The sequence below is a fragment of the Oryzias latipes genome, chromosome 1, assembly GCF_002234675.1.
Source record: "Oryzias latipes chromosome 1, ASM223467v1".
In the NCBI taxonomy this organism is placed as follows: Eukaryota; Metazoa; Chordata; class Actinopteri; order Beloniformes; family Adrianichthyidae; genus Oryzias; species Oryzias latipes.
Genome location: NC_019859.2, coordinates 3611753 through 3638970, shown reverse-complemented (window position 1 = coordinate 3638970; position 27218 = coordinate 3611753). Strand labels below are relative to the sequence as shown.

General features: G+C 39.5%; 2 protein-coding genes and 1 long non-coding RNA gene across 5 annotated transcripts; 2 read left to right on the top strand and 1 right to left on the bottom strand.

Moving 5' to 3' along the window:
* Positions 1–842: 842 nt before the first annotated feature.
* LOC101170323 (TNF receptor-associated factor 5) lies at positions 843–12461 on the top strand. Of its 3 annotated transcripts, none has more exons than XM_004065606.4 (11): positions 843–1052; positions 3383–3673; positions 3876–3939; positions 4082–4183; positions 4918–5082; positions 6082–6159; positions 6243–6317; positions 6391–6483; positions 6553–6693; positions 9025–9190; positions 11558–12461. In XM_004065606.4, the coding sequence occupies exons 2-11, from the start codon at positions 3387–3389 to the stop codon at positions 12139–12141; spliced, it is 1755 nt and encodes a 584-aa protein (XP_004065654.2). In that variant the 5' UTR covers positions 843–1052; positions 3383–3386; the 3' UTR covers positions 12142–12461. The 3 variants fall into 3 exon arrangements, with proteins under 3 accessions (XP_004065654.2, XP_020560866.2, XP_020560889.2); XM_020705207.2 differs by lacking the exon at positions 843–1052 and adding an exon at positions 1091–1303; XM_020705230.2 differs by lacking the exon at positions 843–1052 and adding an exon at positions 1321–1907.
* On the bottom strand, positions 5093–6586 carry LOC110015724. The gene is made up of 4 exons (XR_002873197.1): positions 6472–6586; positions 6351–6384; positions 6076–6204; positions 5093–5961 (listed from the first exon to the last, which is right to left on the bottom strand). It is a non-coding gene; the product is annotated as an uncharacterized LOC110015724 (long non-coding RNA).
* Positions 12462–14166: 1705 nt separating the features above from the next.
* LOC101169907 (creatine kinase M-type-like) lies at positions 14167–20550 on the top strand. Its single transcript, XM_004065526.3, has 9 exons — positions 14167–14306; positions 14597–14643; positions 15430–15628; positions 16363–16520; positions 16629–16761; positions 17451–17604; positions 17720–17843; positions 18817–19006; positions 19746–20550. The coding sequence occupies exons 1-9, from the start codon at positions 14291–14293 to the stop codon at positions 19904–19906; spliced, it is 1182 nt and encodes a 393-aa protein (XP_004065574.1). The 5' UTR covers positions 14167–14290; the 3' UTR covers positions 19907–20550.
* Positions 20551–27218: the final 6668 nt, after the last annotated feature.

Below are 27218 nucleotides of genomic sequence, written 5' to 3'. Positions count from 1 at the left end.
AACTCATGATCGTTGTAATCCACCAAGTAGGATTATACTTTTTTAAATGCTGAAATCTCCTTACTACACATTTTATAAATTTATTTTAGACAGAATTAAACATTTTCACACTTTTCTCTTTTGTCTAATCTCTCAAAGTTAATAGAAAAATTAGTCCACTATGATAGAATGGAAAAAAAGCTAAGAGCGAAGATTTTTGTATTTTTGCAAACTGAACACATTCTAGAAAAAAAAAAGAAAGAAAAAAAACATACAAAATTGAAAAAACAATGAGAAAATGGAACTGTGATGTAGTCAGTGACTGCTGTAAAATAAAAAAATCCATCTATTTTCTGAACCTGACAAATCCCTTCATGGGATCACAAGGTTGCTGGAGCCAAACCATCTACTGTCGGAAACCCACCCTAAACAGGTCACCAGTCTGTTGCAGGGACACAGTCACTCACGCTTATACATGTACATCTACAAAATAACATTCTTGAAACAAACAAATAAATTCAGAATTCACAATTGAGAAGGCATAAGAGGCCAAATGGCTTAAACTAAAAAAAAAGCATAAAAAAACAAAAACAAGTTCAGATCCCCCCCCCAAAAAAAAAAAGGTTTTTCTGCAATGGAAGCTTCCTGGATGGATGAGAATTGTCACAGATATAAATTAAATTGAACAAAATTACATAAATGTGTTTGTCATCCAATATGTGAGGCATCACATACTAAACTATTAACCTCCACTGTAAAAGAAATATATATTTACAAATATTTAAATGTCAATTGTTTTCCACTCGCGGTAAAAATGACGGCGCATTTTGACTCGTAGGGAGTTCCATACATGTGCTGTCTGCTGCGTTCACGCGCGCCGGCAGGAGCAGGTTGTCGGTGTTATTCTACTTCCTGTGCTTATTTCCTCCTTTGCTGCTGTGGCGAACCCGTTGCAATCAATTCCGATCGATCAGATCGACCCACTCGGGTTATTCAGTCCCATTTGAGGAGTTTTTTTGTGTGTTTGTTATTGTTTTTCTCTTTAGAGGGACCTGACGGACTGACTGTCTGAGGTGAGAAAACGCGCCTTGAAAAGCAGCGCTCACTTTGTGTGACTGCAGAAATAAGGAAAGCGAAACCGTATAAGGGGGGATCGCGTGACCCCCCTACGGACGGAGAGCGGGGAGGGGGGTGGGGCTTGAGGGAGCCGTTAACGGGCCTTTTGAACGCGAAACCGACCTGAAATGGAGCGGAACGCAGGAGAGGCGGGAGCTGCGGGGATTCCCCGCGCAGAATGATCTTCAAACCCACTCCCGCTCCCCCCGTATGTTTGACAGATTTTCCTCATTAATGTCCTTCATAAACCGTCGTCGGTGCGTGCAGAGCGCCGGTCTGACTGTCACCCACGCGGCGGCTGACAGCAGTCACACCGCGTGGCAGAAACGTCAGGGGTCTCGTCTGACTGAAGCCTGAAGTTCCGCATGAAGGAATGACTGAAAAGACAAAAACCCATGTTGTCAACAGTCGACTTTTATTTTGAAAAGCCTTAAATCTTCAAAGACCAGATGAAAATTGTGTTTTTGGAGTTTTAACGTGTTCTCGTGGCATTTTTCTGATGATGGAGGGATATATGTGAAGGAAATGAAGCTCAAATTGCATTTCTGAGTATTTCTTTATTAAAATCGTTGTGAACTAAGAGCAGACGCAAAAAAAAAAAAATCTTTTGAAAAAGTCGCATTTGTGACGTTGAAAATACGCTGAGCAAGGCCACAAGCTCCATGCCCCCCCCCCCCCATTCTGATGCATCCACTTGTAGACTACTCCATTCTTCGCTTTCCTTGTCTGAGTATATGGCTCCAAACCATACGGCTGGATTTTTGCTGCATCACTCATGTTAGGCTGGGGATGTAAACAGAAAGCTCTCAAAGGTAGGTGATTGGAAGGTTGCTCCATATCAATATCCCCGCCCACATCTCAGAGGCAAATCTATAGAGAACTCCTGCCGCTCTGCAGATACTATTGTCCAAAAAAAACAAAAGATTCTTTAAATTTGGCTAAAAATGTCATAATCTAACTGAAAGACCACTTTTAGAATTGATCAAAAGATGGTCAGAGTGGGACTTTAAAGATCCACTCTGATATAAAATCGTATTTTTGGTGTTTTTAAAATGTTCCTGGACCATTTTTATGATGATGGAGGACATTTATAAAGAAAATGAAGCCCAAATTGCATTTCTGAGCATTTATTTAACCAAATTTGGTTTGGGAATCTTGCCGTCACAAAGCAGGAGCGGAGCTACAAGGGGGGCAAAAGCTTTGCCACTCTCCCTCCCCACCCCAGTTAAGGGGCGGAGCTACAAGGGGGGCAAAAGAGTCATATTAGTATCTTTTTTGACAAACAATAAAAAAATCGTCAATACAAGCTCTTTTTAAGCATTGCAAAAATAACAGAAGCAACATTTTTACATAAAATAAAACCAATAACAATAAAAAATAAAAAAAACTGTGTTAGAATTTCTTATTACTAAATGAAGAATGGGTCGCTTGATAAGGAAACCCTTTTGGAAAAAAACCTTTTTATAGATTTTCAACTGAAACGGTTTGATTATATCAATAAAGTATGAAGATTATTTTTTTTAAATATCATGTTTGTACACAAACCTATGACAGAGTTTTAGGGCCACCCAAAAAAAAAAAAAGTTAAAATTACGAGATTTAAATTTGTAGATTTGCAAGATTTTTTCTCGTAAATTTAACAGTTATGACTTTTTTTCTCGTATAGTTACGAGTTTTTTTTCTCGTAAAATTTTACAACTTTTTACTCATCAATTTACGAGATTTTAAGTTGTAAATTTACGCGTTTAATTTAACAGTTATGACGTTTTTGTCTCTACAATTTACGACTTTAAAGTTGTAATTTAAAAAACAATTTTTGGTTTGTAAACTGGCCCTAAAACGTTTTCTGTAACAGCAGCACAGATCTGCTCCTCGTGTTATCAGAGAACTCGCCACATACATACACCGTTTGAAAACGCTCATCATACTGCAACAAACATGTCTATATTGAATCATGTTATTTGCCTGCTTCCTCCTTGTCTGATCTTTGGAGTTATGCCATTTTTTTTCGTTTTTTTATATTAATTTGAATTTTTCTGGCTGCACATCTTATTTTTAGTTATATGTGTTTTAACTGATTGTCTAGCAAATGTGTTTTTGTTATTATTTTTTTTCATAAATTCTGGCGCATTGCAGTAATGTTCTTGATGTGCACTGTCCCTTCTGAAACAAACAAGTAAATAAATACAAGCCTCATATCCTCAAAACTCACCGGGATCTTACCAAGTTTAAAGTTATTTTTACTCTATTTTGTCTTTTATGACACCGTCTTGCTGGTCGTCTGCAGACTCATGGCGTCGTCAGAAACCACCGGGGGGAAATCTCAGGAGTCCAGTTTACACTCTGACGACGCGAGGCGGTCTTTGGGGTCCAGGCTGGAGTCCGGGGAATCCCCGATGAGATCGGCAGGTTCCATGGCCTCCTGGGAATCCGAGCTGGCCTCTCTCCAGCACTCCTTGAAGTTTGTGATGAAGCTGAAGGAGGAGTTCATCTGTCCCATCTGCAAAGGAGTCGTTCTCAATCCCCAACAGAATTCCTGTGGACACATCTACTGCTTCCACTGTCTCCAGGGACTTCTGTAAGCCCCTCCCCATTTACCAAAACGCCCAGGTTTCAAAAATATCTTTAATTCTACTGCAGCAACAGAATGTTCCCAAGGGAAGGTTTTTCTCCTCATTTTATCCTCATTGAACTCTGTCATCTACTTGTTTATTAAACCTGACTGCTAACTGTCATTTAGGCGTTTGAAAGACTGACTAACTGTGTCTGACTTTTTTTAGAGAGAGCTCTTTGCTGTCCGGTCCTGTTTGTCCGGTGGAGAAAGCTGCCATCACCCCCTCAGAGGTCAGTGCGTCAGCCCAGATTCCAGCTCCAGGGCGCCATAGTGACGGCTCACAAAGCAGAATAAGATACAGAGACATTAGGAAACAGTCTTTGTTAACTGCAAATCCTTTTTGTTTTATTTTTGGTTTTGTTTCTTCTGCAGGTTTTCCAGGATAACTGCTGTAAACGTGAAATCTCCAGCTTAGAGGTCTACTGCACCAACTCCCCACTGTGCACGTCTGTCCTGGCGTTGAACCAGCTACAGGTAGACTCTAAAATCCAAAACTCCGTCTCAAAATTCTTACATTTGTCTTCCTGCATCCCCACTTTTCTCAACAAGCTTGAATTCTTGTAGCGTATTTTGACATTTCCAATAAAAGTGTGTTTTCTTTTGGACAGAATATCTTGATAGGAATCTCAAAGTAAAGGTTAAACTGAAAAAGATTGGAGTTAAAAACCTAAAGGTTGGGCTAAAGAGGCTGAGGATGTCGATGAAAAGAAGAAACAAAAAAAATCTATAAATACTAACAATTACCAACAATATATTGTATAGTAAATAATAAAAATCAAGAAAAAAGAATTTGCAGATTAATCTCTACGAAAAATAGAGATTAAAATTATGAACATTTTAACAATTAAGAAAATATTACACTTCCCTGTGGTAAATATTAAACTTATAATCTAATAAAATGGCAAACGAATTCCATTAAAATAAAATGTTTTTGGATTTTAATAGTTTTTAAAGTACGGTAGATAAAAAAGACATTTGGCCTCATGAATTTTTTTCCTGGTTGAGTTATATTTCATTCATGTCATAGTGGCTGTTATCTCTGTTTTGTGTGTTAATGTGTTAAACATTTTAAATGATGTAGGTTTAATACAGAATCGACATTTTCAATTGTTTTCTGACACGAACAAAAAGAAAGGAAATCAAATGAAAAATCCAACAACAAAAAGTCAGGTGTGAAGTGGGTTTCTCAGTCGTTTCTTCCTCCTCAGGAGCATCTGAAGTCCTGTCAGTACGAGCAGCTGCTGTGCAGCAACCCGGGCTGCACGGAGCTTCTTCAGAGGAGGCTCCTGCAGGAGCACCTGAACGCCACCTGTCCTCACCGCCGGGAGTCCTGCCCCCACTGCCTGCAGCCGTTCCAGCTCAGCGTCATCCAGGTGAAATTCACTCCAAACTCTCAACTTCCTGTTATGCTGGATGGCAGCAGATTACAGTCCAAGGATGGAGGACAGTTTTGTACTTTGGAAGCAGACTTAATAATTTAAAAACACACTTGAAATGGGTTGGAATGGAACCACCATACCGGTTTTCTCTCATTTTGTGTGTAGTTACACATCGTTTTAATCCTACGGTATAAAAGCTGAAGGTCATTTGAACTCTGAACAGCTTTTAGAATAACAGCAGAGTTAGCCGAGCCTTTCCCTGGTTGCCATGGTTACCCGTCATCGTGCTCACACGATAAGAGTTTGAGGGACGGATGAGTCCCACAAGAACCAACTGGTATCAATGTGAATTTTTGTGTCTAAGGTGAAATAAACCACATCAGTCGATCTATTATGGGATCATCGTTTCTGAAAATCGCAATTTTCAGGCTGCTGTCATTTTTTTTAACCAAAAACTTTAAAAGAAAATTATCAACATTTCTTACCCCCAAAATTATGAAGCTGTGCAAAAGTTTCCTCGTATTTATTAGCAAATGTGGGGCAAAGGAGACATTTTTAGAATGCAATGTTAGATACTTCTCACATACTGGGACATCATTTCCATCACTGGTGTCTGGTTTTTGATCAGAGCTTTCTTTGGGTAGTCGGCTGCCTTTGGGAAGATGTGAAAGTTCATCTAATAAACTCTGGTGGACCAAAAAAAAGCAAACACTGGTCCATCTGAAAATTAGGATGATTGTAGATAAACTGCTGGTTTTTAGTGGAGAAGCTGAATGCAGCTACTCCCATGTTTGGTTTTGAATCTGGGAACTGACAAAGACCCGGTCCAGGCCCAGATGACTGGAGAGGTCTGGCTGGTCCATACTGGGTCACCTTTAAAAAAAAAAAACGTTTTCCTCTTGTTGAAAGCTGTTACATAAACAATTTGTTTAGCAGATGAGGAAGCGTGCACAGTATGCATTTATGCTTCTTTTTTTTTGCACATACTTTTAGGATCATGTGCAAAGCTCCTGTCCAGAGGTGAAGGTGGGCTGTCCTGATGGCTGCTCCACTCTGGTCCCCAGAAACAGGGTGAGCTCCAAATCGACACCTTGAAATGCTGGAAAATAGGATTTTCTATAGTAAAAAAAAAAAAAAATGTTTGTGTCTTCCAGCTGACGGAGCATGGCGAGTCTTGTCCTGAGGTTCACACCGACTGTTCCTTCAAGATGTTTGGCTGCTCTGTGAAGGTGGGTGTGTTTGACAGCACAGAGAAGACTCACCTGAATCCCCAGGAATCATGGGATTGTTGTTGTCCTGCAGGGTAAAAGAAGGAAAGTGAAGCTGCACGAAGAAGCGGCTGTTTGTCACCACGTGCTGCTCGTCCTGAAGAGCAGCGCTCACCTGGAACAACAGGCATGACCTCCGGCTGACAGCCACCTTCGGTCGGCGTTCTTCTGTTGACCTTTGCTGTCCCGGTGTCAGGTGGTGTTTGTCCAGAAGGAGGCGCTGTTGAGGCAGCAGGAGGTTCAGACGGACACCCTGCTTCTGAGTGACCTGCAGGAGCAGCTGGGGTCTGTGCTGCAGCAGAGCAGAAGTCAGGAACACATCGTCGCCACTGCTCAGGTTTGTCCACGTTTTATTTGAAAAGCAAAATTTTTTAGAGGGAAAAATGTGTTTAAACAGGATACATGGCTATTATAAAGGACCAAAGGTGACAAATTCAAATACATGAATGCAACATTAAGTAAATAAATGGGTTGTGAAGTCATTCATAAAAAAATGGATCATTCATTAATTTGAATAACTATTCATTTCATGCAAAAAACACACACACATTTTCTGCACTACAAGGCGGATTTAAAGACCCACTCCAATAAAAATGTTGTTTGTGGCGGTTTTAACCACTCCACCCATTCCAATGCATCCCCTTGTAGACAAATAGACCGATTAGTGTTCCTCCTCTGAGCTGGAATCTGGATCTAAACTGTACGGATGGAAAGCTCCACCGCTAACTTTAGCCTAGGGTTGTGAGAAGCTGTAAGCTAGTGGGAGAAAGGATACCCAAAGGCATCATGGGAAATGAGCACAGGTGACAACGGTCCAGTCCACAACTCACATTTCTATGAACTCCTGCCCTTCTGCAAAAACGGTTTCCTAGAAACCGACAGCGTGCGAGGGAATTAGACAATCAGAGTGTAGTTTGTGTGGAAATCCGATGGCGATACGTCCATCGGCATTCACCTGCGGTTAGTGAGGAGCTAGTACTCGCAACTTACTCCGTACGGACACATTTTGGAGAGTTTAGTCTGAATAATCAGAAATTCACAACTGTAATTGTATGTAAATGTGCAATATACATTTGGAAATGCACACATTTTTGAGCCAAGGCACACTTCATCTTTGACAAAAATCCAGCTGCACAACAGCATCCAAATATTAAAAAAGGAGAAACTCCATCGTCTGCATTGATGTACAGTCCCTCTGCAATGTTTTGTCTATAAGTTGTAATAAAAGTTAAGTTAGTTTTCAGTAATAATTTTCAACTAAATTATTTGACATTGTACCTTGGTAGTGGTTTTTCCCTTCAGTTTATCAAAATGCAATTTTATGTAACCTCACAAAAAAAACAAATATATTCTTTCTAAATAATGATTTATTTATTTGCATTTTTTTTTCAATGTTTGTTCAAAGGCAACTGTAATTTTTGAACAATTATAAGATCAGAATATGTTTGATAAAATTTACACAAAAAAAATAACATTATTTTTATGTTTTCTGCAGCTACACAAAAAGGGAACATGTTGAAATTTTACTAGTTTTTCTTTTGTCTTAATCAAAGATGAAGTCTTTAAAAACTTTAACAAAAATGTTTTATTTCTTTTTAGATGATTAAATTGTTTCAGTTTAGTTTAACTGTGTCTGTTGGCCACTTCACCTTAATCCTGTTTCTTAAATGTTGTTATTATTTCTTCTTAAGTTTAACATCTAAAATAATCCAGAGGTTCTTAGAAAAGTGTTTCAGGTAGAAAGATGACTTGGACCAAACTAACACAAACCTTGAAGGAGAACTAAACTGTTGAACCTCTGACTTCATCAAGAAGATTTAAAAACTCTTTGATGTGTGTTTGTTGTGGTTTCAGGATGTTTAGCAGGAAGACTCATTGTACACTGAGACGCTGTCACTTTAACACAATGCATCATGGGAGATGTAGTACAAACAGCCACCGAACGCAGACAGACTTGCTTCTCTGAGCTTCGTTGTTTTGTTCACTTGTTCCACGGTCTGACACCAGTTTCTCTGGAAAGCTACACCGCTAAAGACGAGCTTTAGTTGTTATTTTTGTTGGAACTGAGCGACTTTATGAGCAGAATCAGAACAAAGAAGTGAAGACTTTAACCACTTCTGATTGGTCAGACTGATGACGTGTGATTAAGCCTCCAAGAATGATTGGTGGAGACAGTTAAAGGGGCGGGACTTTTCCACAAAAACAGCTGAAGCTGTGGCTAAATCGCGGTACCGTCATTCTTATTAAAATGTCTTTAATAGAATCAAATAAACACAAAGAAAAAAGTATTTTACCATCTTTCATATTCCTAACTACTCAGTGTTTTATCATGGCCTGTTTGGATGAACACAGAGCTGATATCCTGGAGATGGAAAATGTTTTTAGATCAGTGAAAATGGGGAATTTCCCACGGCACACAGTGTTGAAAAACACTGGTCTAAGGGAAGTGTAAGACACGCCTGTGCTCCCTCTAAGATACAGCTGCGTCTCTTTTTGACCCCCCCTCAGAGCCGGACTACCCAGAAACCTGCAGCTCCCATACGGGTCATCCCCGTACGGATACATGTGACTACGACATTCACGTCCTCATTTAGTCAAACTAAGTGATTTTATTTTGGTCAACAGTGTCACAGCAGCATTGTGATAGTATGTGTCTGTGTGTGGTCAGAGGACTCTAAGCAGGCAGGAGGACGCCCTGTCTTCTGTCCAGCTGGACCTCCAGCAGGTGTCCTGTGGGATGGGTTCTGGTCTGGACGAGCTGAGGCGGTTCAAGACATCTCTGGATGGAGTGATGCAGGAACTGTTGGCAGCCGAGACACTCAGAGAGCACATAGGTAACCAGACTGGAAACTCAAGTCGGCATCTTTATCGTGAACTACTCTATTACGAAACTCTAGAAGTCCAACTCAGATGTTAGTAAATTTACAATTGGTACTTTATCCCCTAAAGGTCAAAACTTGAAGATTTTGAGTTTTTACAGTATTTTTCTTAACTCTTCATTCATTTTTTTTTATTTGTGGAAAAAAAATGGTTACATTTTTGAGTATCTTTTGAAGTATCTCTAGGGGACAATTTTGGGGGATTTCTCCCCTGAATGTTTGTCAAACAAGCACTGGGTGGATGTTCTCCAGCTTCACCCTTTGGATTCTTAGCTTCAAAAGTGAAGTTGGAAGTGGGTCTGACATAATGCTGCATGGTATTAGGAAAACGTGCGATATGCGATATTAATGATCAACATTGCGATGATGATACATAAATAAATAGCGAAACGATAATTTCCCTTTCATTGCAACAGTTTAATTTAAATAAGAGTCAAAATAACTTAAATTATACTCCAAATGACCCTAGTCTACAAAGGGGGGGGGGGGACATCTAACATAAAAGGGCTCCATCCGATTGGTCAAATGCATAAATGGATTTATTTGATTTGTTTAATAATTCAAGCTGCCGTAAGATTGTTTTAGCACATTTAACCCTTGTGCTGTTAAGATGACCCCACCCTTAAGGCCCGTACACACCGGGACGAATTTCGCGCGCGATTTTCGCCGACGTTTAACGCCTCGTGACTAAACAGAGGGCACCAATGAGAGTGTGCACACCGACGCGAAAAAACGCCATGCGTCAAAGCGTCAAAAAAAAAAACGCCACGCGACAAAGCGTCAAAAAAAAACCGCCTCGGGTTCGTTTTTTTTTTTTGACGCGTCGCGTCGAAATCTGTTCGACCAATGAGAATGGCGCTTTTGTACACGTCTCTGGAGCTTCTGAAGTTACAGTAAACACACAACTTGGGGGCGCTCAAACACTAAACTGCCTTTCTGAGCACACATACCAGCGAAGAAGATAATCGCCAAGTTGCATCTACACAGCCGCGAAGAAATATTGACGGACATTCTAAAATATCCCCGAACCAAACACCAGTTGGAGCAACTGGTGTTTGAAATATTCATGTTTTCTTTGTATTATTCTAACAAGCGCGTAAATACTTGCTCTCTTCTTCTGAGTGAAAAGCGACTTTAAGAAGCGTAAAGTTGCGCAGCGCCACCTTGTGCACAGGAGTATTTCTGTTTTACATTAAGTGCCATCTAATGTCAGGGAATGAAATTGCATTTTCACTCAGCTCATCGTCAGCGAAAATCGCCTGGGTGTGAACACAAAAAACGTGGCGAAAAACGCTGGCGAATAACGCCTGGCGAATATTCGTCCCGGTGTGTACGGGCCTTTACATTGACATGTTATTCCTACCATGACAAATATGGATAAAGGTGGAAAGATTTCATGTAATCCATGGGCACCAGTGAAGATCACAAATCATTGAAGAAAAAAGGTTCAGAACACTGTCTAGTGGGTCTAGATGACCCAACTGTGCCTAGGATAGCACAAGGGTTACGGTAACCATTTATTGCAATTTTCTGCAGTGTTTTGTGATATGCATATTACACAGCTTGGTATCGCGATAACGATAAATCTGCAACTTATTGTGCGGGCCTAGTCAGACACGTTGTCTGGAATTTGCTCCGCCCACTTCACCTATATTCAGAAGGAAATTGGACAGAAGCAAGTAAAATGGGAATCCTGTTGAGTCTGTCCAGCAATCTAAAGAAACACCTTTAGCTTTTCAATTATTCATAAATGTGATTTGTAACCCTTGTGCTATCCTAGGCACTTTAAAATTGGGAGTTGGGTCATCTAGACCCACTAGACAGAACTCTGAACCTTTCTTCATCAATGATTTGTGATCTTCACTGGTGTCCATGGATTACATGAAATGTTTCCACCTTTATCCACCTTTGTCATGGTAGGGAGAACACGTCAATGTAAGGGTGGGGTCATCTAAGATAGCACAAGGGTTAACAAAAAAAAAAAAAAAACATAAAGCAGATTGTAGAGTTTGTCTCAATTTACAGTTGAAGTTTTAACATGGGTCTCTGTGGATTTTATGTATTTATTTATTTATTTTTATCTGGAGTTTTGCCTTTAATTTAGAGAAAAAGGGTTGGAGAAGACTGCCTGTTGGTCAGACCTTCCTTTTCTTTGTCCTTTTAGACAAATCACAAATGAGTCACATCTGAGCAGAAAGTCTAATAGAAAATTTAAATTCTAAAGATTCTGTTTATATAAAATATTATACTATTTCAGTTCATTTAGATCGACTTATTTATAGGTCAGTGGAACTTTTATTTACATAATTTTTCTCCAATCAGCAACTCTGGAGGAGAATAGGAAGCGTCACTCGGGTCTCTTGGAGCTCCACGTCGCTCAGCTCGCTCTCAACAAGCAGCACCTGCAGGAGCTTGAGCTGACCTCCTACGACGGCAGACTCATCTGGAAGATCAAAGATTTCCAGAAAAGAAGGGAAGCCGAAGCCACGGGTCAGCATCCGTGTCTGAGCAGCGTGCCCTTCCACACCGGACGCTGCGGCTACAAGATGGCCATGAAGGCCTACCTCAACGGAGACGGGGAAGGACGAGGAACTCACCTGTCCCTTTATGTCGTTCTGATGCCCGGAGACTTCGATGCTCTTCTGCCGTGGCCTTTCAAACAGACCGTGTCTCTGTCTGTTCTGGACCAAAGCGGCGCCAGGAACCACCAGAGTTTTAATTTCAGGCCTGACCCCACAAACACATGCTTCCATCAGCCGGCTGCAGAGTCGGCGAGCAACGTGGCCGTCGGCTTTCCGTGCTTCATTTCTCTGGATGCGCTGGAAGCTCCAGGAAATGCTGTGTACGTCAAAGACGACACGCTGTTTGTCAAGGTGAAGGTGGACACGACGGGCTTGGAGCTCTGAGAACGTTTCAGTCATATTTCACTTTGATGTGACCTGGATGTAAAACATCCTTTTTCACTGAGTTTGCAGCTAAAACCATTTGCATAAATGTATTTTAGTAAAAAGTCCCTTTGAATGAACAGTTTAAGGTATATTCAAGCATTTATTCTATCTTCATCCCATCTGCTGACTCCACGTATATTTTCAATCGTCATTCCGTTGCTGACTGTAGTGTCATTTTTTTAAAGATTATATTTTTTATTATTTCAGTAATTTATGCACGAATAAATTATTGCCTGAATTACAAACATTAATAAAAATAAACAATTTTATAAAATGTACAAAAGTGTGTCTGACTGTATTAAATAAGAGGAACTCATGTGTTAGCACTAGTTTTGAACAGATACAGATACTTTTAATAGAAATTTGTACTGGAGTGAAGACATTTTTTGATAAATTGAGCATATTTTGCTATCCTGAAAACAGTTTAAATCAGCCTTCTTTGTTAAAAACAAAATGTTATTAATAAATTTAAATTATCTTATCCTTTAGTGTAGTTTTCAACAGCACAAAGTTCAAACACATTTTGTTACACCGAGATGGAAACTCCTGGTGATGTTGGGCTGCTGCGCCTCCTACTGGCATTGCTTTGTAACCGCAAGATGAAGGATGAAGCACAGATGGATATTAAGATTAAGATTAATTTTAGTAATCCCTGTAGGGAAATTCAGTTTTAGTAGCAGCACCATAAAATAAATACGAAATATACAGGGAAGAAAAACTCTTATTTACGTGTGCATGTACACACACGGGGTGAATGAGTCTACTGCTAAAGCTGCTTCTCAGTTTGTCCACCACTTTGTAGAGAGGATGCATCATGTATTGCGTGTTTTTAACATGTTCTTGGGGCATTTTCCTGATGATGGAGGACAAATATAATGAAAAATAGTCTTAAAATCATTACAATTTGTTCTAGAAATTTGTAAAAGTTAAAGTCCCACCATCTGTCACACACCTAGGTGTGTGGCATTTGTTTTCTGCACTTGACCCATCCCCTGGGGGAGCAGTGAGCTGCAGACACAGCCAGCACTCAGGAACCATTTGGTGGTTGAACCCCCCCAAACCAACCCCTCAAGCAGGGAGGCATTTTTAGAGTCTCTGGTATGACTCGGCCTGGATTTGAACTCATGACCTTCCAGTCACAGGGCGGACACTCTACCACAAGGCCACTGAGCTGAAGATTGTATTCATGAGTTTATCCACGCCATCGGTCAACTCAGAGATGAATTTCTCATGAACCACTAACGCTCTGCAGAAACTATGTCCTAGAAAACAACACAGGTTTTTGAAAAAACGACTTAATTACAATGAAGACCACCGTGAAGGCTTTAAAAATTGTTTAAAAGATGATCAAGTGGACTTTAAATCTTTAAAGCTACAAGTTGTTGTAGAGAACAACAATAAAGATGACCTTTGGGCCATAGCAAAACCTTTAGCTTGAAGAAAAACTACATGAAGTCGCCTGTTTGACCCCCTGAGCATCAGAGACAGTTATGTCAAACGTCACAACAATAATCTTCTGAAAGAGTTTTCAGATTTTTTTTTTTAATCTCTGTGAATTCACAAGACATGGAGCCTGAGGTCAACAGAATTAACACGTGTGCTCCTCAAACTATTTTCTCACAGTTTTCAGGTGCAGCCAATGAAAGACGAGGTGCACATCACATGACATACGTGAAGTCTTTTATTGAACATCTAAGCTAAGTAGTTTTAATTGCCATTCAGATTTCTGTGGTGTATATTATAACTTTTTTTTTTAACATATGAACCACAGTAATTTCTCCGTTTGCCGTCAAGAGGCCGTCATTTTAACACGCTGTAAATTCAACACATAGGAGAGTCATCCTCCATGGGAAAACCTGGAATGTGACTTTTGTGAACCGTAGTGTATTTTTGGCGTCAATTTAAAGATGATGGCGTACAGTCTGGAGGCGGAGCCTCCTTTCTTCCAAACAGCTCTTTAAAGCTTTAGTTATAAAAAGACTGACATTGTTGGGGCTGTAACCGGAGCCCTGCAGGCTGCAGCAGGAATCACTCAGGCCTATTATGACTATTCTTAGACCTTTTGTTGCGTTGTCAGTGGTCTGCAGTCCCAGATCAAGCTGACGACATGTGGAAGGTCAAACGTGAGTGTCCCATCATTTTTACTGCATGCCTCTGTCATTTATTTATTTAAAAAAAAAAAATAACCTTTAGGTTTTGTTGTATTTGATTAATTGTGTCAGTGGGATCATAAAGGTGTTCACAGCTTGTAGCTTCCTCCCTCAGACGTCACTTCTGTAGAAATCTCTACTGGTTTGATTTCTGACGTCTTTACTTTACTTAATGTCTTAAAACTTTCCTAATGTGTTGGCAATGCAACAAATAATTAAGAAAATATTTGAATCCCTGGACAAACTGCTGTGGTTTTATGCAGCTCCTGTTGTGTTTCCCATGGAGACGAGGTACCGGTGCATCTTGGAGGTAAACATCTCTGTCATTTATAGGTTCAGCTTTACCAAACGGAATTCTGTTCCTGTTTAATTAGGTATTACTACACATAATAACAGCTAAAACAGCAGCAGAAATGCAAGAATTTAGTGGATGAGAACTTTCGCAGTGGAGGCCACAACCACTGCACTTTTAGACCTGCCAACGTTCTTACAACAGTTACAAAGTGTGAATTATTTTTGAGTGTGGGGCACAAATGTGAGTTTGCAAGCGAAATAACGCTGCTTGTTGTTTCTTATTGGGGTCAACTAATGATCACACTGCAAACTATTTGACACTCGCAAAGATTTGTTTTTATATATTTAAGATATTTTACCAGGTTTTAAGTTGTTTTCATTCATCTTTGCTTCACACCTTTACAAGCTTTGCTTAAAAATCAAGTCGAGAAGTTTTTTGTCTCACTAAGACCTCAGATCTAGAAATTAAAAAAATCTGGCGAGGATTTCTTAAGATGAGTCAACTTGTACTGAAGATGGTATTCTCATTTTGTTTTACGTTTTGTTCAAAATGTGTAATTTTTTGTCACTCTAATCAAAATGAACCACAACTAGGTTCACAAGAACTCAAAGAACACTAACCATTTGCTTAGAACTGGCACCAAACATCTATTATTGGGCTGCATGACATTCAGTTTGAAGTAATTCTATCTAACAGTTCGCATTTTTAGCGCATTTTCTTCTTATGAATATTTTTGACATTATTTTATTTCTTGTTGGCACAATAACTTCTACATTTTGTCCTCTAAAAACTTGGACTCAGAACTTGGTTCCCCCTGACCCCATGTCCCAATTCCACCTGAGGAGGGGTTCTCCAGAAGAAGAGTTTCCTGACCTGTGCAGAAACTTTACCTGGATGGGGCGGATCCTCACGCCTGCCATGTACCGCCGACAGTTCGACCGCTGCACCCCCAGTGGAGTCATGTTTGATGATGTCATCCGTCTTGGCATCGAGGAACCAGGTAATGTCACTGCTGACACTGAAAAGAAAAATCATAGAGGAAATGTTGACCGTTAAACAAAAACTTATCTATGAGCAGAGGTTGCCAAATGAAAAACATCAATGCCAATTATTAACATTTTAAAGTTGCAACGACTTTTATTTTGGTTGCGTGAACTCTTATTTTGGTAACCCAAATCCCCCAAACTCCTCCATGTGCAAAAGTTTCAGGTGATGCCCAACCCACATTGAAGCTACGTGGTTTTGATTGGTTAGCATTTACAAATATGACAAAAAATGTGGGCTAACTTTCATATCAACTCATCATCTACATCCTCTGAGAATAATAAACTGCATCCACTGCTATTCAGCATAATGAAAAATAAAAATGACTTTCCTTTACAGCAAGTTGATAGATCTAAGAAGTCTTGGTGGTTCTCGTTAGCTTAGCAGAAAAATGCCAACCCTTCTGCTGTGTGCTATACTGCCCCCTGGGGCCTGCTTGGTTCATTGCAGCCCATGATTTACTGAGAGAGAAACTGTCCAAGAAAAATGAAACGTGGCAAATTAAAACAAGGGAATTTCAGAGGATGGGGAAACAAATTCAGGGAAAGTTATATTCAGGAACATCGCACATTTAAAATTTTCTATTAGGACAATGTTGAAAATTAAGTATCAAGTGCTTTTAGCAGGTATTAAGCTAAAACATGTGAAATTCATAATAGGTCCTCTTGACTGAGCGTCTGTTTTCCGTAGGTGAATGGTGCGGTCCTGTGACGGTCGGGTGTCTGGCAGGCGACGCCCAGTCCTACATTCTGTTCTGCGACTTCTTTGATCGAATCATTGAAGCCTATCATGAGCACAAAGTCACCAGCAAGACCCCAGAGAGTGACTCCAACTATGACAACTTGAAGGTAACAAACACAAGATACAATTGCAGGCATGTCCAAAGTCTGGCCCGTAGGTGAAAAACCGTTACTGTGAGGTTTGAACGTCTGAAGGGGCCGTGTGTTTATTTATAGGGAGGTGATGATCTAGACAGATCCTTCGCGGTCTACTGTGAGGTTAGCGTCACACGAGCAGTCGAGGACTTCTGTTTTCCGTCACACTGCAGCCGGGGAGAGCGCAGACACCTCCTCTCACTGGCCAGGAGAGGTACTGCTCCTTGCTTTTCAACACTTGTGGATTGAAGTAATCTCTGCAGCAGCTTAACCCTATTGAACCATTGATATCATATTTGATACTTGGATTTATATCCTATATCCTTAACTTGATCCAAACTTTCCTTAGAAACCCATTGTGAAGAATTTGGTCCGTGTTTTCTGCCCCATAGATCATCATCTACAACTAGGGGCAGTAGAAGGGCTTTTCCTGCTCATTCAAAATGGCTGCTTTTGGCGGGAAAGTTTTTGCCAATTTATAGTTATTCATTTTTTATAAATGACTACTTGTAATTAAATAATTCAGAATTAGTTGATAATTATTTTAATACAAATACACCACGTTAAATATGTGGGGATCAGATCTGAGACAGTCAGTAAATAAGGTGCTTTTTACCTAATCACCCAATGAATTATAATTGACACCATTTATATTTCATTTAAAACAATGATATTGCAATTTTTTAATGTGGATTTCATCAAAGGGGTTCAAAAACAATCTTAATTACAGAAACATTTCTGTCAATTATTGTGTGTAGTGGGCTTTACAGGGTTAAACTCCTAATCAGACTGCAGCTTTTTCCAATCAGAAACCTGCAGCTGTCTCTGCTCCTTCCAAAAAAACGCTTGGGATATTTCCTAAAGTTAAGTATCAGGACTGCAGGAATCATCTTATGGTCTCAGCTCTGCAGAAACTCGAGGCTGAACTTCCAGGACAACTCTTCCTATTGGAGGAGCTGAGCCGGCAGCAGCAGGCGGAGATGAAGGCGGCGTCTCCAACCTCCTTGCAGCTCCGTTGTGGAGTGGCGCGGGACTGGCCTGACGCCAGAGCAGTCTGGTCAGTCTGATTTAATGCAGATGAAGAAGAAGAAGCAGAAAAGGCAGGAGCCCATCAGAAACGTTTGCATGTGCTTATCTGCGCGTTTAAGGATGTGTGTTGAACCTTCATGCAGGTTAAGTCAAGATGGCAGGTTGGTGATCTGGGTCAACATAGACGATCATCTCAGACTGGTGTCACATCGGGACGACGCCAACGTGGCTGAAGCTTTTAAAAGAGTCTTCATAAACCTGCAGAAGGTCAGCAAATGGCGGGAAGCTGCTTTTTTCCCATTTACTCGCAAAGGAGAATAAACAGTTGGCACCATTTAGTCGTTCCATCTATGCTCACACCTTTCGAGAAATAAAAACAAATGTGACCATTTGAAGGTAGAATACTTAGTGGCACGTTTGTTGTGTTTTAAATGAAACTTCTTGGGATTTCATTATGATCAAATCCTGCCTTTGAAAACACTTTGACCAAATCTTTTGTCATAGAGCAGAATCTAGATACAGGATGATACAAAAACGTATGTTTCAAAATTAAAATAATGGAGAAAAAATATTCCTCTAACAGTCTTTAGATCTGTTTTTTAAAGTGTTCCCAGGTGTCTTTCAATCATACTTATGCTGTTTTTAGCCAACACCTAAAAACCTGTGTTGTTTTCTAGGACATAGTTTCTGCAGAGTGGCAGTAGTTCATCAGAAGTTCACCTCTATTGTTGCGGGCGGAACGGTTGTTGTAGAGCAAGCCCACCTCGATTTCCCACCATTCATCTGTTTACATGCTCTCCCGCTAGCTTACGGCCCCTCGCTCCCGCAACTTAGCATTAGCGGTGAAACAAAAATGTCAATATAACAATATCGGAGCTTTCCAGCCGTAGTTTTGAGCCAGATTCCAGCTCAGACGAGGAAAACAAAGACATGGATCTATTCTACAAGTGTATCCATCAGAATAGAGCAGAGCAGGGAGCTTGTGGCCTGTCAATTGTAGCACCTACATCACTGCTACAGGCTTTTTCCTACAGCATTTTTTCGTCTGCTCCTGATTCATAACAATGTGATTAAGGAAATATTCAGAGATAAAAATTTCAACTCAATTTTCTTTATAAACGTCCATCATCAGAAAAGGTCCACAAGAACAAGTTAAAAACACCAAAAAACACCATTTATCTTGGAGGAAAGTCAAACTGGAGTTTCTAACTTTGATACGATCTGTCTTCTCTTTGCCCAGCTGGAGGACCACTACAGAGCGCTGAAACACCCGTTCATCTGGAAGCAGCAGCTGGGATGGGTCACCAGCTCCCCAGCTGATGTGGGAACAGGTCTGAAAGTCAGCATCCATCTGAAGCTGCAGCTTCTTCCCCAGCACAAACGTCTCCCTGACGTCCTGACGAGACTGAAGATCTGCATGGAAAAAACAGGTGCAAAAATTCCTCAGCATGTGATATAAATGTGATCGTTCCATCCATCCATCCATCCATCCATCCATCCATCCATCCATAGCCACTGAATCCATTTTGGGGTAACATAGTTGTTGAAGCCTGAACAGTTTAATCAGACAAATCTAAATAAATATTTGGCTTTAATTCTTGATTCAATCGTTGAAAATGGCAGAATTCAATCATTTAAATTGTTTTTTAGGTAAAGCCTCATTTATTAAAATCTTCCTTCACCACAATGGTAAATGTTCTGGTAATATAGATGGTAAAAACCCGAATGTGTGAAGCGGCTGGGATGAGGGTCGGCACAAATCTGAGGCCATGGTTCTCGACCGGAGAAAGGTAGTTTGCCATCTCTCGGTGGGTGGAGCGTCCCTGCTCCAGATGGAGAAGTTTAAATATCTTGGAGTCTTGTTCACGACTGAAGGAAGACCGGAGCGTGAGATTGACAGGCATCAAGAGCAGCATCCATAGTTTTGCGGTCGCTATATCGGTCCGTTGTGGTGAAGAGAGATCTGAGCCAAAAAGCAAAGCTCTCAATTTACCGGTTGATCTTCGTTCCAATCCTCACCTATGGTCATGAGCTCTGGGGAAACTCCGGCAGACTTTAATGTTTTAGGAGGTTGGAGACGGACCTTTCTTCATATCCCCCAACAGAAGCATCGAAAGGCCAAAGAAACAGTTGAAACCTCACTTTTCTTCTTCTTTTTTTATAAAAAAGAATCCCCAGAGGTCTACAGCGTGAGAAACATTGCGACCTTTGGGCAGACTGAGGTGGAGCTGACTCAGCTGGTGGTGGACGGGGTCAAACTGCTCATCGCCATGGAGAAGCGGCTGCAGGCCAGCGCAGACATCCACGAGCTCCTTCCCTCACACAAGTAGATCTGGAGGATTAATGAGCGACTCTGAAAGGACTGAAATTCCCAAATATCATTTGTGTTTTACTCGTCGTTTTGTAGCAAAAGAATCACACGGTTACTCACGAATATGAAAATCAATTAGAAATTTTACAAATAAAAACCACATTTGTGAGAGTTTGCACCCTTTTTTTCCAGTTTTTGATGAAAAACCAGTCTTTTCCTCATTGGTTAAAGCAGTTTTCTTCACTTTTAAGCTTTTATTTGAATCCTTCATTCAGTTTCAAGTGTTTTTTTTTTTTTATGTTTACAGCTGAACTACTGTGACAGTTTAATGTGAACCCGGTCTTTTTAGGTCTGCTATCTTGAATTTTCAAAAAATAAAAATAATAATATTCACTTTAAGAACCTTTTCTAAATTGAAACTCCTCGTTTCGATTAATCACCACATGATCTCTCAAGCATCATTGGGAAGCTACTAATGTTGGTCTTTGTAGTTTTAGATTTGAACTGTTGCTGCAAACTCTGTAAATGAGAAAATTGTGCTCATTTGCATGGTGAGCTCTCAGAAGTGGCTTTTTCCAGTTGCTCGCACATTTGTAAGAAATGTAATACATGAATTGTTGACTCAAGCTATAATAAATCATATGACATATAATATAACTTTAATAGGAATGAGGGTATGGTTGACTAAACAACCTCTGTTGCCAAGGAAATCCAAAAATTTAGTTTTGCTGATTCTTCAAAAATTTGCACAAATCTGTCCGTCAGATCCAGGCGACGAAAAAAATGAAATGGTTGCAATGGAGATAAACCCAACAGAAACATGCCATTTTGAGAAAAAAGCTTATAAAAAATGTTTTGTTTCCGAATTCCTTCCCTACTCACTACATAGTGCACTATAAAGTGCGTTCACTATTTTGTAGTGCTGTCTGAATCTACAATTCCAAAATCCAGTGCCCTAGAAATTTCCCAGAAATCTCTGCGAAACATCAGTGTGCATCGATGATCACTAGATCGGCGAATATAGACCACAATGCATTGTGCTGGAACATTTTTATCCAAAACAATGTATTATAATGTATTTTTTTAATAAACCATTAACGTTTTAATCTTCAGAAGACAGCGGAGTCATAAATAATTGTTATGTGAGGGGGGCTGGAAGAGAATAGAAGGGAGAGAGGTGGAGAAAGTGGAGGATACAAGCGCTGATTTGAATAAGTTAATATTTTTTTTTTTCCCACAACTTTTTATTTAAAGAATTAGTCATGACAACACAGCAACTTCAATAATACCAGTTACGTTTTCCTTATAAAAAGACAAAAAGCAAAAAGGAAATAAAATAATTAAAAAAAAAACAAAAAAAAAAACAAACAAAAAAAACTAAACTGTATTGTATGACATTTCACTCAAAACAAATATCTGCACTTAAACAAATAAAAATTATAATTACATAAAACAAAACTTAACAACGAACATTGCTTCTCTTACATGATACCATCACAGCTCTCCTTTTCAAAAGCTTTTAAACTGAGGTTGCAAAATTCCGTGCGGTTGAGATCAAAAATCTGTTGAATCATCTATTAGTTCTAATTTTTGAATATAATTAATAAAGGGTCCCCAAATTTCCTCAAATAGGTGTTGTTTGCTTTTATGGATATACATTATTCTTTCCAAAGGAAGGCAATACAACATTTGTTTTAGCCACTGATTTATGCTAGGTCTGCTCATGTTTTTCCAAGCCTGTGCAATACACCTTTTAGCCGTTAAGAAACTGATATCAATAAATGTACTCTCTGTATTACTAAAATTATGTTTCACTGGATATATAGTCAAAAGAAATAGGGTAGGGCTCAATGTAAGTTGTTTAGAGATTATTTTTTCTATTGTAATTTTAACTTCTTCCAAAAAGATTTGTATTTGGTGACATTCCCACATGCAATGCTTCAATGTGCCTTTAAATCCACATTTTGCACAAACATCTGGTATGTTCTTATTATATTTATTTAGTTGCACTGGTGTCGTATATAAACGCATTAACCATTTAAATTGTAGTATTCTCAGTCGACTGTTAATAGACATAGAATGAATCTTACAACATGCCCTTGTCCAATCATTTTCATTAATATTGAGTGATAAGTCATCATTCCATGATTTTAATTTACCATTTGAGTTCTCTGATGTATTAGATGTCAATAAGTTATAGAGGTCCGAAATTATGCCTTTTCTTAATTTGTTTTTCATCATCTGGGTTTCCAGCTGTGAAAAAGGAATTTTGTTAAGACTCTTTTGGTTTGCATTCACAAAGCTTCTTAACTGAAGATATTTAAAGTAGTGTTTTTTATCCAGGTCGTACATAGATTTTAGCAGCTCCTCAAAGGACATAAAGGTATCAGACTGTGAGGGGTACAAATCTCTAATTGTTCTAAGTCCTTTGGATGCCCACGTTTTAAACGTTGTATCCATTCTTCCTGGTACAAAACACTGGTGACCCCAGATTGGGCTGAATTGTGATAAAGAATTTACTTCTTTTAAATAGTTTTTGACCTCAAACCAGACCTTTATCATGTGTTTCAAGAAAGGATTTTTGATTTGTCTTTGTAACTTTCTTATTTTATCGGAGTATAAGAACGACGGTAAAGGTATTTTTAAATTGTGGGACTCCATTTCCACCCAATGTGGATTATTCTCATTAGAGAAGTAAAACATAATGGAGCGCAGATGTGTAGCCCAGAAGTAATGCTTAAAATTAGGGCATTTTAGCCCCCCTCCATCAAATGGTAAGTATAGTAAAGTAAGACGGAGTTTAGGTTTTCTGTTGTTCCATATAAAGGCTACTGTGATTTTCTTTAACCAAGCAAATAATTCTAGAGGGGGTGCCAGAGGGATATTTTGGAACAAGTATAGCAGTTTTGGCAATACGTTCATTTTTAGGATATTTATTCTTCCCATTATAGTTATGGGCAGCTTCATCCATCTGTCTATTGAATCTTTGATTTTTTCTTTTAAGTAATCATAGTTACGTTGGACAACTTGATCCAGCTTTGGTACAATTACCACTCCTAAGTATTCAAAATGTTCAACTACTTTAAAGTGAGATGTTTTGGAAGTGGGGTTTTGCCTTTCCATAGAATTTAGCATTAAAATTGAGGATTTTGCATTATTCACTTTATATCCTGAAATACTTCCAAATATTTGAATCACTTCCAGCACTGCTGGGATTGATGAAGTAAGGTTACTCAAATATAAAATGACATCCTCTGCAAACAAAGAAATTTTGTGTTCAGTGGGTCCTATTGTGATTCCAGTTATCTGTGTATGTGCACGAATCGCTGCTGCAAATGGTTCTATTGCTAAAGTAAAAAGCAAAGGAGAGAGAGGACATCCTTGCCGACATCCTCTCTTAATTTTAATTGGCTTAGAGAAATTTCTATTTGTTAAAACTTCCGCTGTCGGGTCTTTATACAATATCATGATCCATTTTATAAAGTTGGATCCACATCCAAATCTTTCCAAGATACTGAAAAGATAGGGCCACTCAACCCTATCAAATGCTTTTTCTGCATCTAATGACAGGAGAGCAGTATCTCTGTTTTCTTTTTTATGATGAATGATATTTAAAACTCTTCTCACATTATGAGATCCTAGTCTTCCAGCAACAAAGCCATTCTGATCTCTATTATATGTGGCAGAACGTTTTGGAGACGCCTTGCTAACAATTTGCAAATAATTTTAAGATCAGAATTCAGTAAACTAATAGGCCTCATATTCTCGCATTTGTTAGGTGGTTTACCTGGTTTTGGCAGTAATGTGATAAGGGCTTGATTCATGGAGAGTGGAAGACATTCTTTTTCAAATGCCTCAGTAAACATTTCCAGTAGGGGTGTTAGCAATTTATCCTTAAATTTTTTATATATTTCAATCGGAATACCATCTGGACCTGGACTTTTTCCTGATTTCATGTTTTCAATAGTTTGTGCGACTTTTATGTTATTAAACTTTAAATTCAAATTGATCTTATTCTCATTTGAGATAACTGGAATATTCAGCCTATTTAGGAAACTATTAATGTCAGTAGGATTACAGTTCCCTTGAGCGTCATACAGTTTCTGGTAATACTCTCTAAAGGCGTCGTTGATATCTTTTGGATTGACTAAGTTTTGTTCATTTTTTGTGATACATGTGATAGAGGTTTTAGTTTCCAGTTGTTTTATTTGCCATGCCAATAATTTTCCAGCCTTGTCACCTTGTTCATAAAATGTTTGTTTTAACCTTAAAAGGCTTGATGCAGCCCTGTTACTGGACTGTTTGTCATATTCTGCTCTTAGGAGTAATAACTCTTTTTTTGCTTCCAGATCCCCATTTTCATAAATTTTTTGTTGTGTGTGTTTTATTTTGTTCTCTAGTTGTGCAAAATTTTGTTTGTCTTTCTTATTTTTATAGCTTGTGTAACTAATTATTTTTCCTCTAAGAAATGCCTTAAAGGCATCCCATCTAATGCAGGCTGAAGTTTGATCTGTGTTGAAGTAGAAAAAGTCATCTATTTGTTTTCCTATGTATTTAACAAACTCTCCGTCCTGCAGCCATTTGTGTTGGAATCGCCATCTAGGAGGGTCGCTGGATATTTTTTCATCCCTGTATACTAGGCAACATGGAGCATGGTCCGAAATTACAATATTGTCATATGTACATTTTTGGATTTTGGACATCAATTCAGAAGAAATTAGGAAATAATCTATACGTGAGTAGGTTTGAAATGTTGCAGAATAGCATGAATAGGCCTTGGTTTGCTGATTTAATTCCCTCCAAATATCTAGCAGTTTTAGTTCTTTCATTGATCTCAGAATACTCAGTCTACAGTTGTTATGAGTTTGGTTGGTTCCTGTGGATCTATCCTGGCTTGGATTTAAGGTACAGTTAAAGTCCCCAGCTATTATAAATTGCCCGGGCAGCGCTGAAAGTGTAAGGAACAGGTCTTCATAAAACTTAAAATCATCAGAATTAGGACCGTAAATATTAACCAAATTTAATGTTTCCAACAATAATGATCCTTGTATTATTAAATATCTACCCCTCTTGTCTTTAATCACATTACTGACATGGAATGGTACAGATTCATGAATAAGAGTCATCACTCCTCTTGCTCTTCTAATTCTTTTTTCGTCTTCCTCTAGAACAGGGGTCGGGAACCTATGGCTCGCGAGCCATATATGGCTCTTTTGATGGTCACATGTGGCTCGCAGACAAATCTTTAATTATAGTTTTTTTTATCATTAGTCCAGTCCTTCTCGGGCGCGATGCGATGCCAGAGGCGCGCAGTAGTAGCAGTGCTTGGAGAGAAAAATCTGCGCCAGCGCTATAAGTTTACAATTATCTATAATTTCACAGAGTTTGTACCAACTGGTAACCTGTGAATTGCCGTGCCTAAAAGTGCGCGCTCCCGTCTCTGAGAAAGAGCGCGCAGTTGCGGGGATGGGATGTGTGAGGGAGAAAGCAGAGGGTGGGGCTGAGGTGTTGTGGGGACAGGCAGCAGGTGAATCGCGCAGGGATTGTAAAAACGTAAAACCCAATGCCCGTCACTCACTGCAGCGTGTGAGTGTGTGTTTGGCTCCCCGTCTGCATGTGAGCAGTCTCTCACATCTACAGAACATTCAGACCTACGATCACGTTAAAGTCTCAACGCCTGCATGAAGCAGAAACTCACCACGGATCAACCAGACTAGACCATCAGCAAAACTACCACGAGAAATACTCATCATTTATTAGAAACAGAATAACAATGTTATTAAAAATAATCCACAGACTTATTGTACTTTAAAAATGTTGAAATTACATCAAATGCACACATTCACTTGTATATTTAGTTTTAAACATATTGTCGCGGACTGAGTTGGATGGCTGTTGGGCCGCGTTATAAGCACTCCGTGCTTTATCCCCAATCTGCGCAGACCCTCTCGAACCGAGTCGAACTTTTTCTGAAGCTGGTGCACTCCCGCCGCGAGGTCCGGGTAGAATCGGATCCGCTGCTCCTTGTAGCGAAGATCCTTTTTGGCCCGCGCCGCAGAGACAACAGCCAGCTTATCCTTATAGTTAAGGAATCTCATGATGAGAGTGCGAGGTGGAGCGTTGCCGTCTCTCCGCGGTCCGATTCGGTGCGCTCTTTCTATGGTCAGCGGAGTCTGAAGCATTTCGGTGCCGAGCGCCTCTGCGGAAGGGCGATGCGCTGGACAGAAGTGCAATTGAGATGTGTTAGGATTGGCCAACCCTTGACGTACAGGTGTTGACGTTTTCTCCCAGTGGAGCCATCTTGTGGTAGATGGATGAAATTGCAGAGAAAAATGGTCGCTGCTACCCAGTCATTGTAAATAAATGCAGAAAACATTAATAATCCATGTTAACCTTCCCATTAAATTGTCCAACCCAAAAGTACCCCTAAATTCTTGAGACGGCTGACTTATGAAGATGGTTCATTTGGAAGTAAATCTATTGATATCTTGAAGTTTATTTGAATGAAGCAAAACCTCCACTAAAGTGTCCTGTTGCCTGTATGGCACTAATTGGCGCCATCTAGTGTTCAGTTGATCAAATTGCTAAATCCACATGTTTATGTAAACAAGTTATTGAAAACCTTACAGTAATGACAGTAGTTTCAAGTTAATTCTTGTCATGTCTTAAATTTGATTTGAATTATAGAAAATCTCCTCTGATACATTTCCTGTCATGTGTCCATAGAACCAAGCTGGAAGCTGTGCCAAATGATCCAGGTGATCTGACCTGAAAAGTGAACTGCAGAGCTCCTTATACTCAACTCTTGAACATACGAGGTCTTTTTATTGGAGTTGCAAAGAAGGTATTTGGATATACTCCGTTAGACAACACTCCAGATGGACAACAGTGTGGTCAAGGAGTTGACCAGCATTTGCTTCCTTACTCTGGAGGAACTCCCATTAGATGACAAGCTGACAAAATAAAGACTAAGCCAGCTTTACTTTTTTTCCCACACATGTTGTAGTGAAATTCTAATTTTCACTTAAGAATGTATTTGAGATTATTTTGAATAAACATTCAGGTAAATCTAAGTTTTTGTTGTGTCTTATTTACTTTTTAGTATTTGCTGTCTCCCTTTTTAATGATATGATCTGTTAGGTGCTTACAAATCAAAGAACAGATCAAGATTGCGTGTGATGAGGGAAGGCTCAGAAAACACTGCAGTGACTGTCTGGAATGCCTTGGGATTCCCCCTGAGGAAGTGGCCTTTGAAGAGGAAAATCTGACCTTCTTTGCTCAGACTGCTGCCCTTGTGACCTGATTTCTGAAGAAAATGAATGATGCAAATC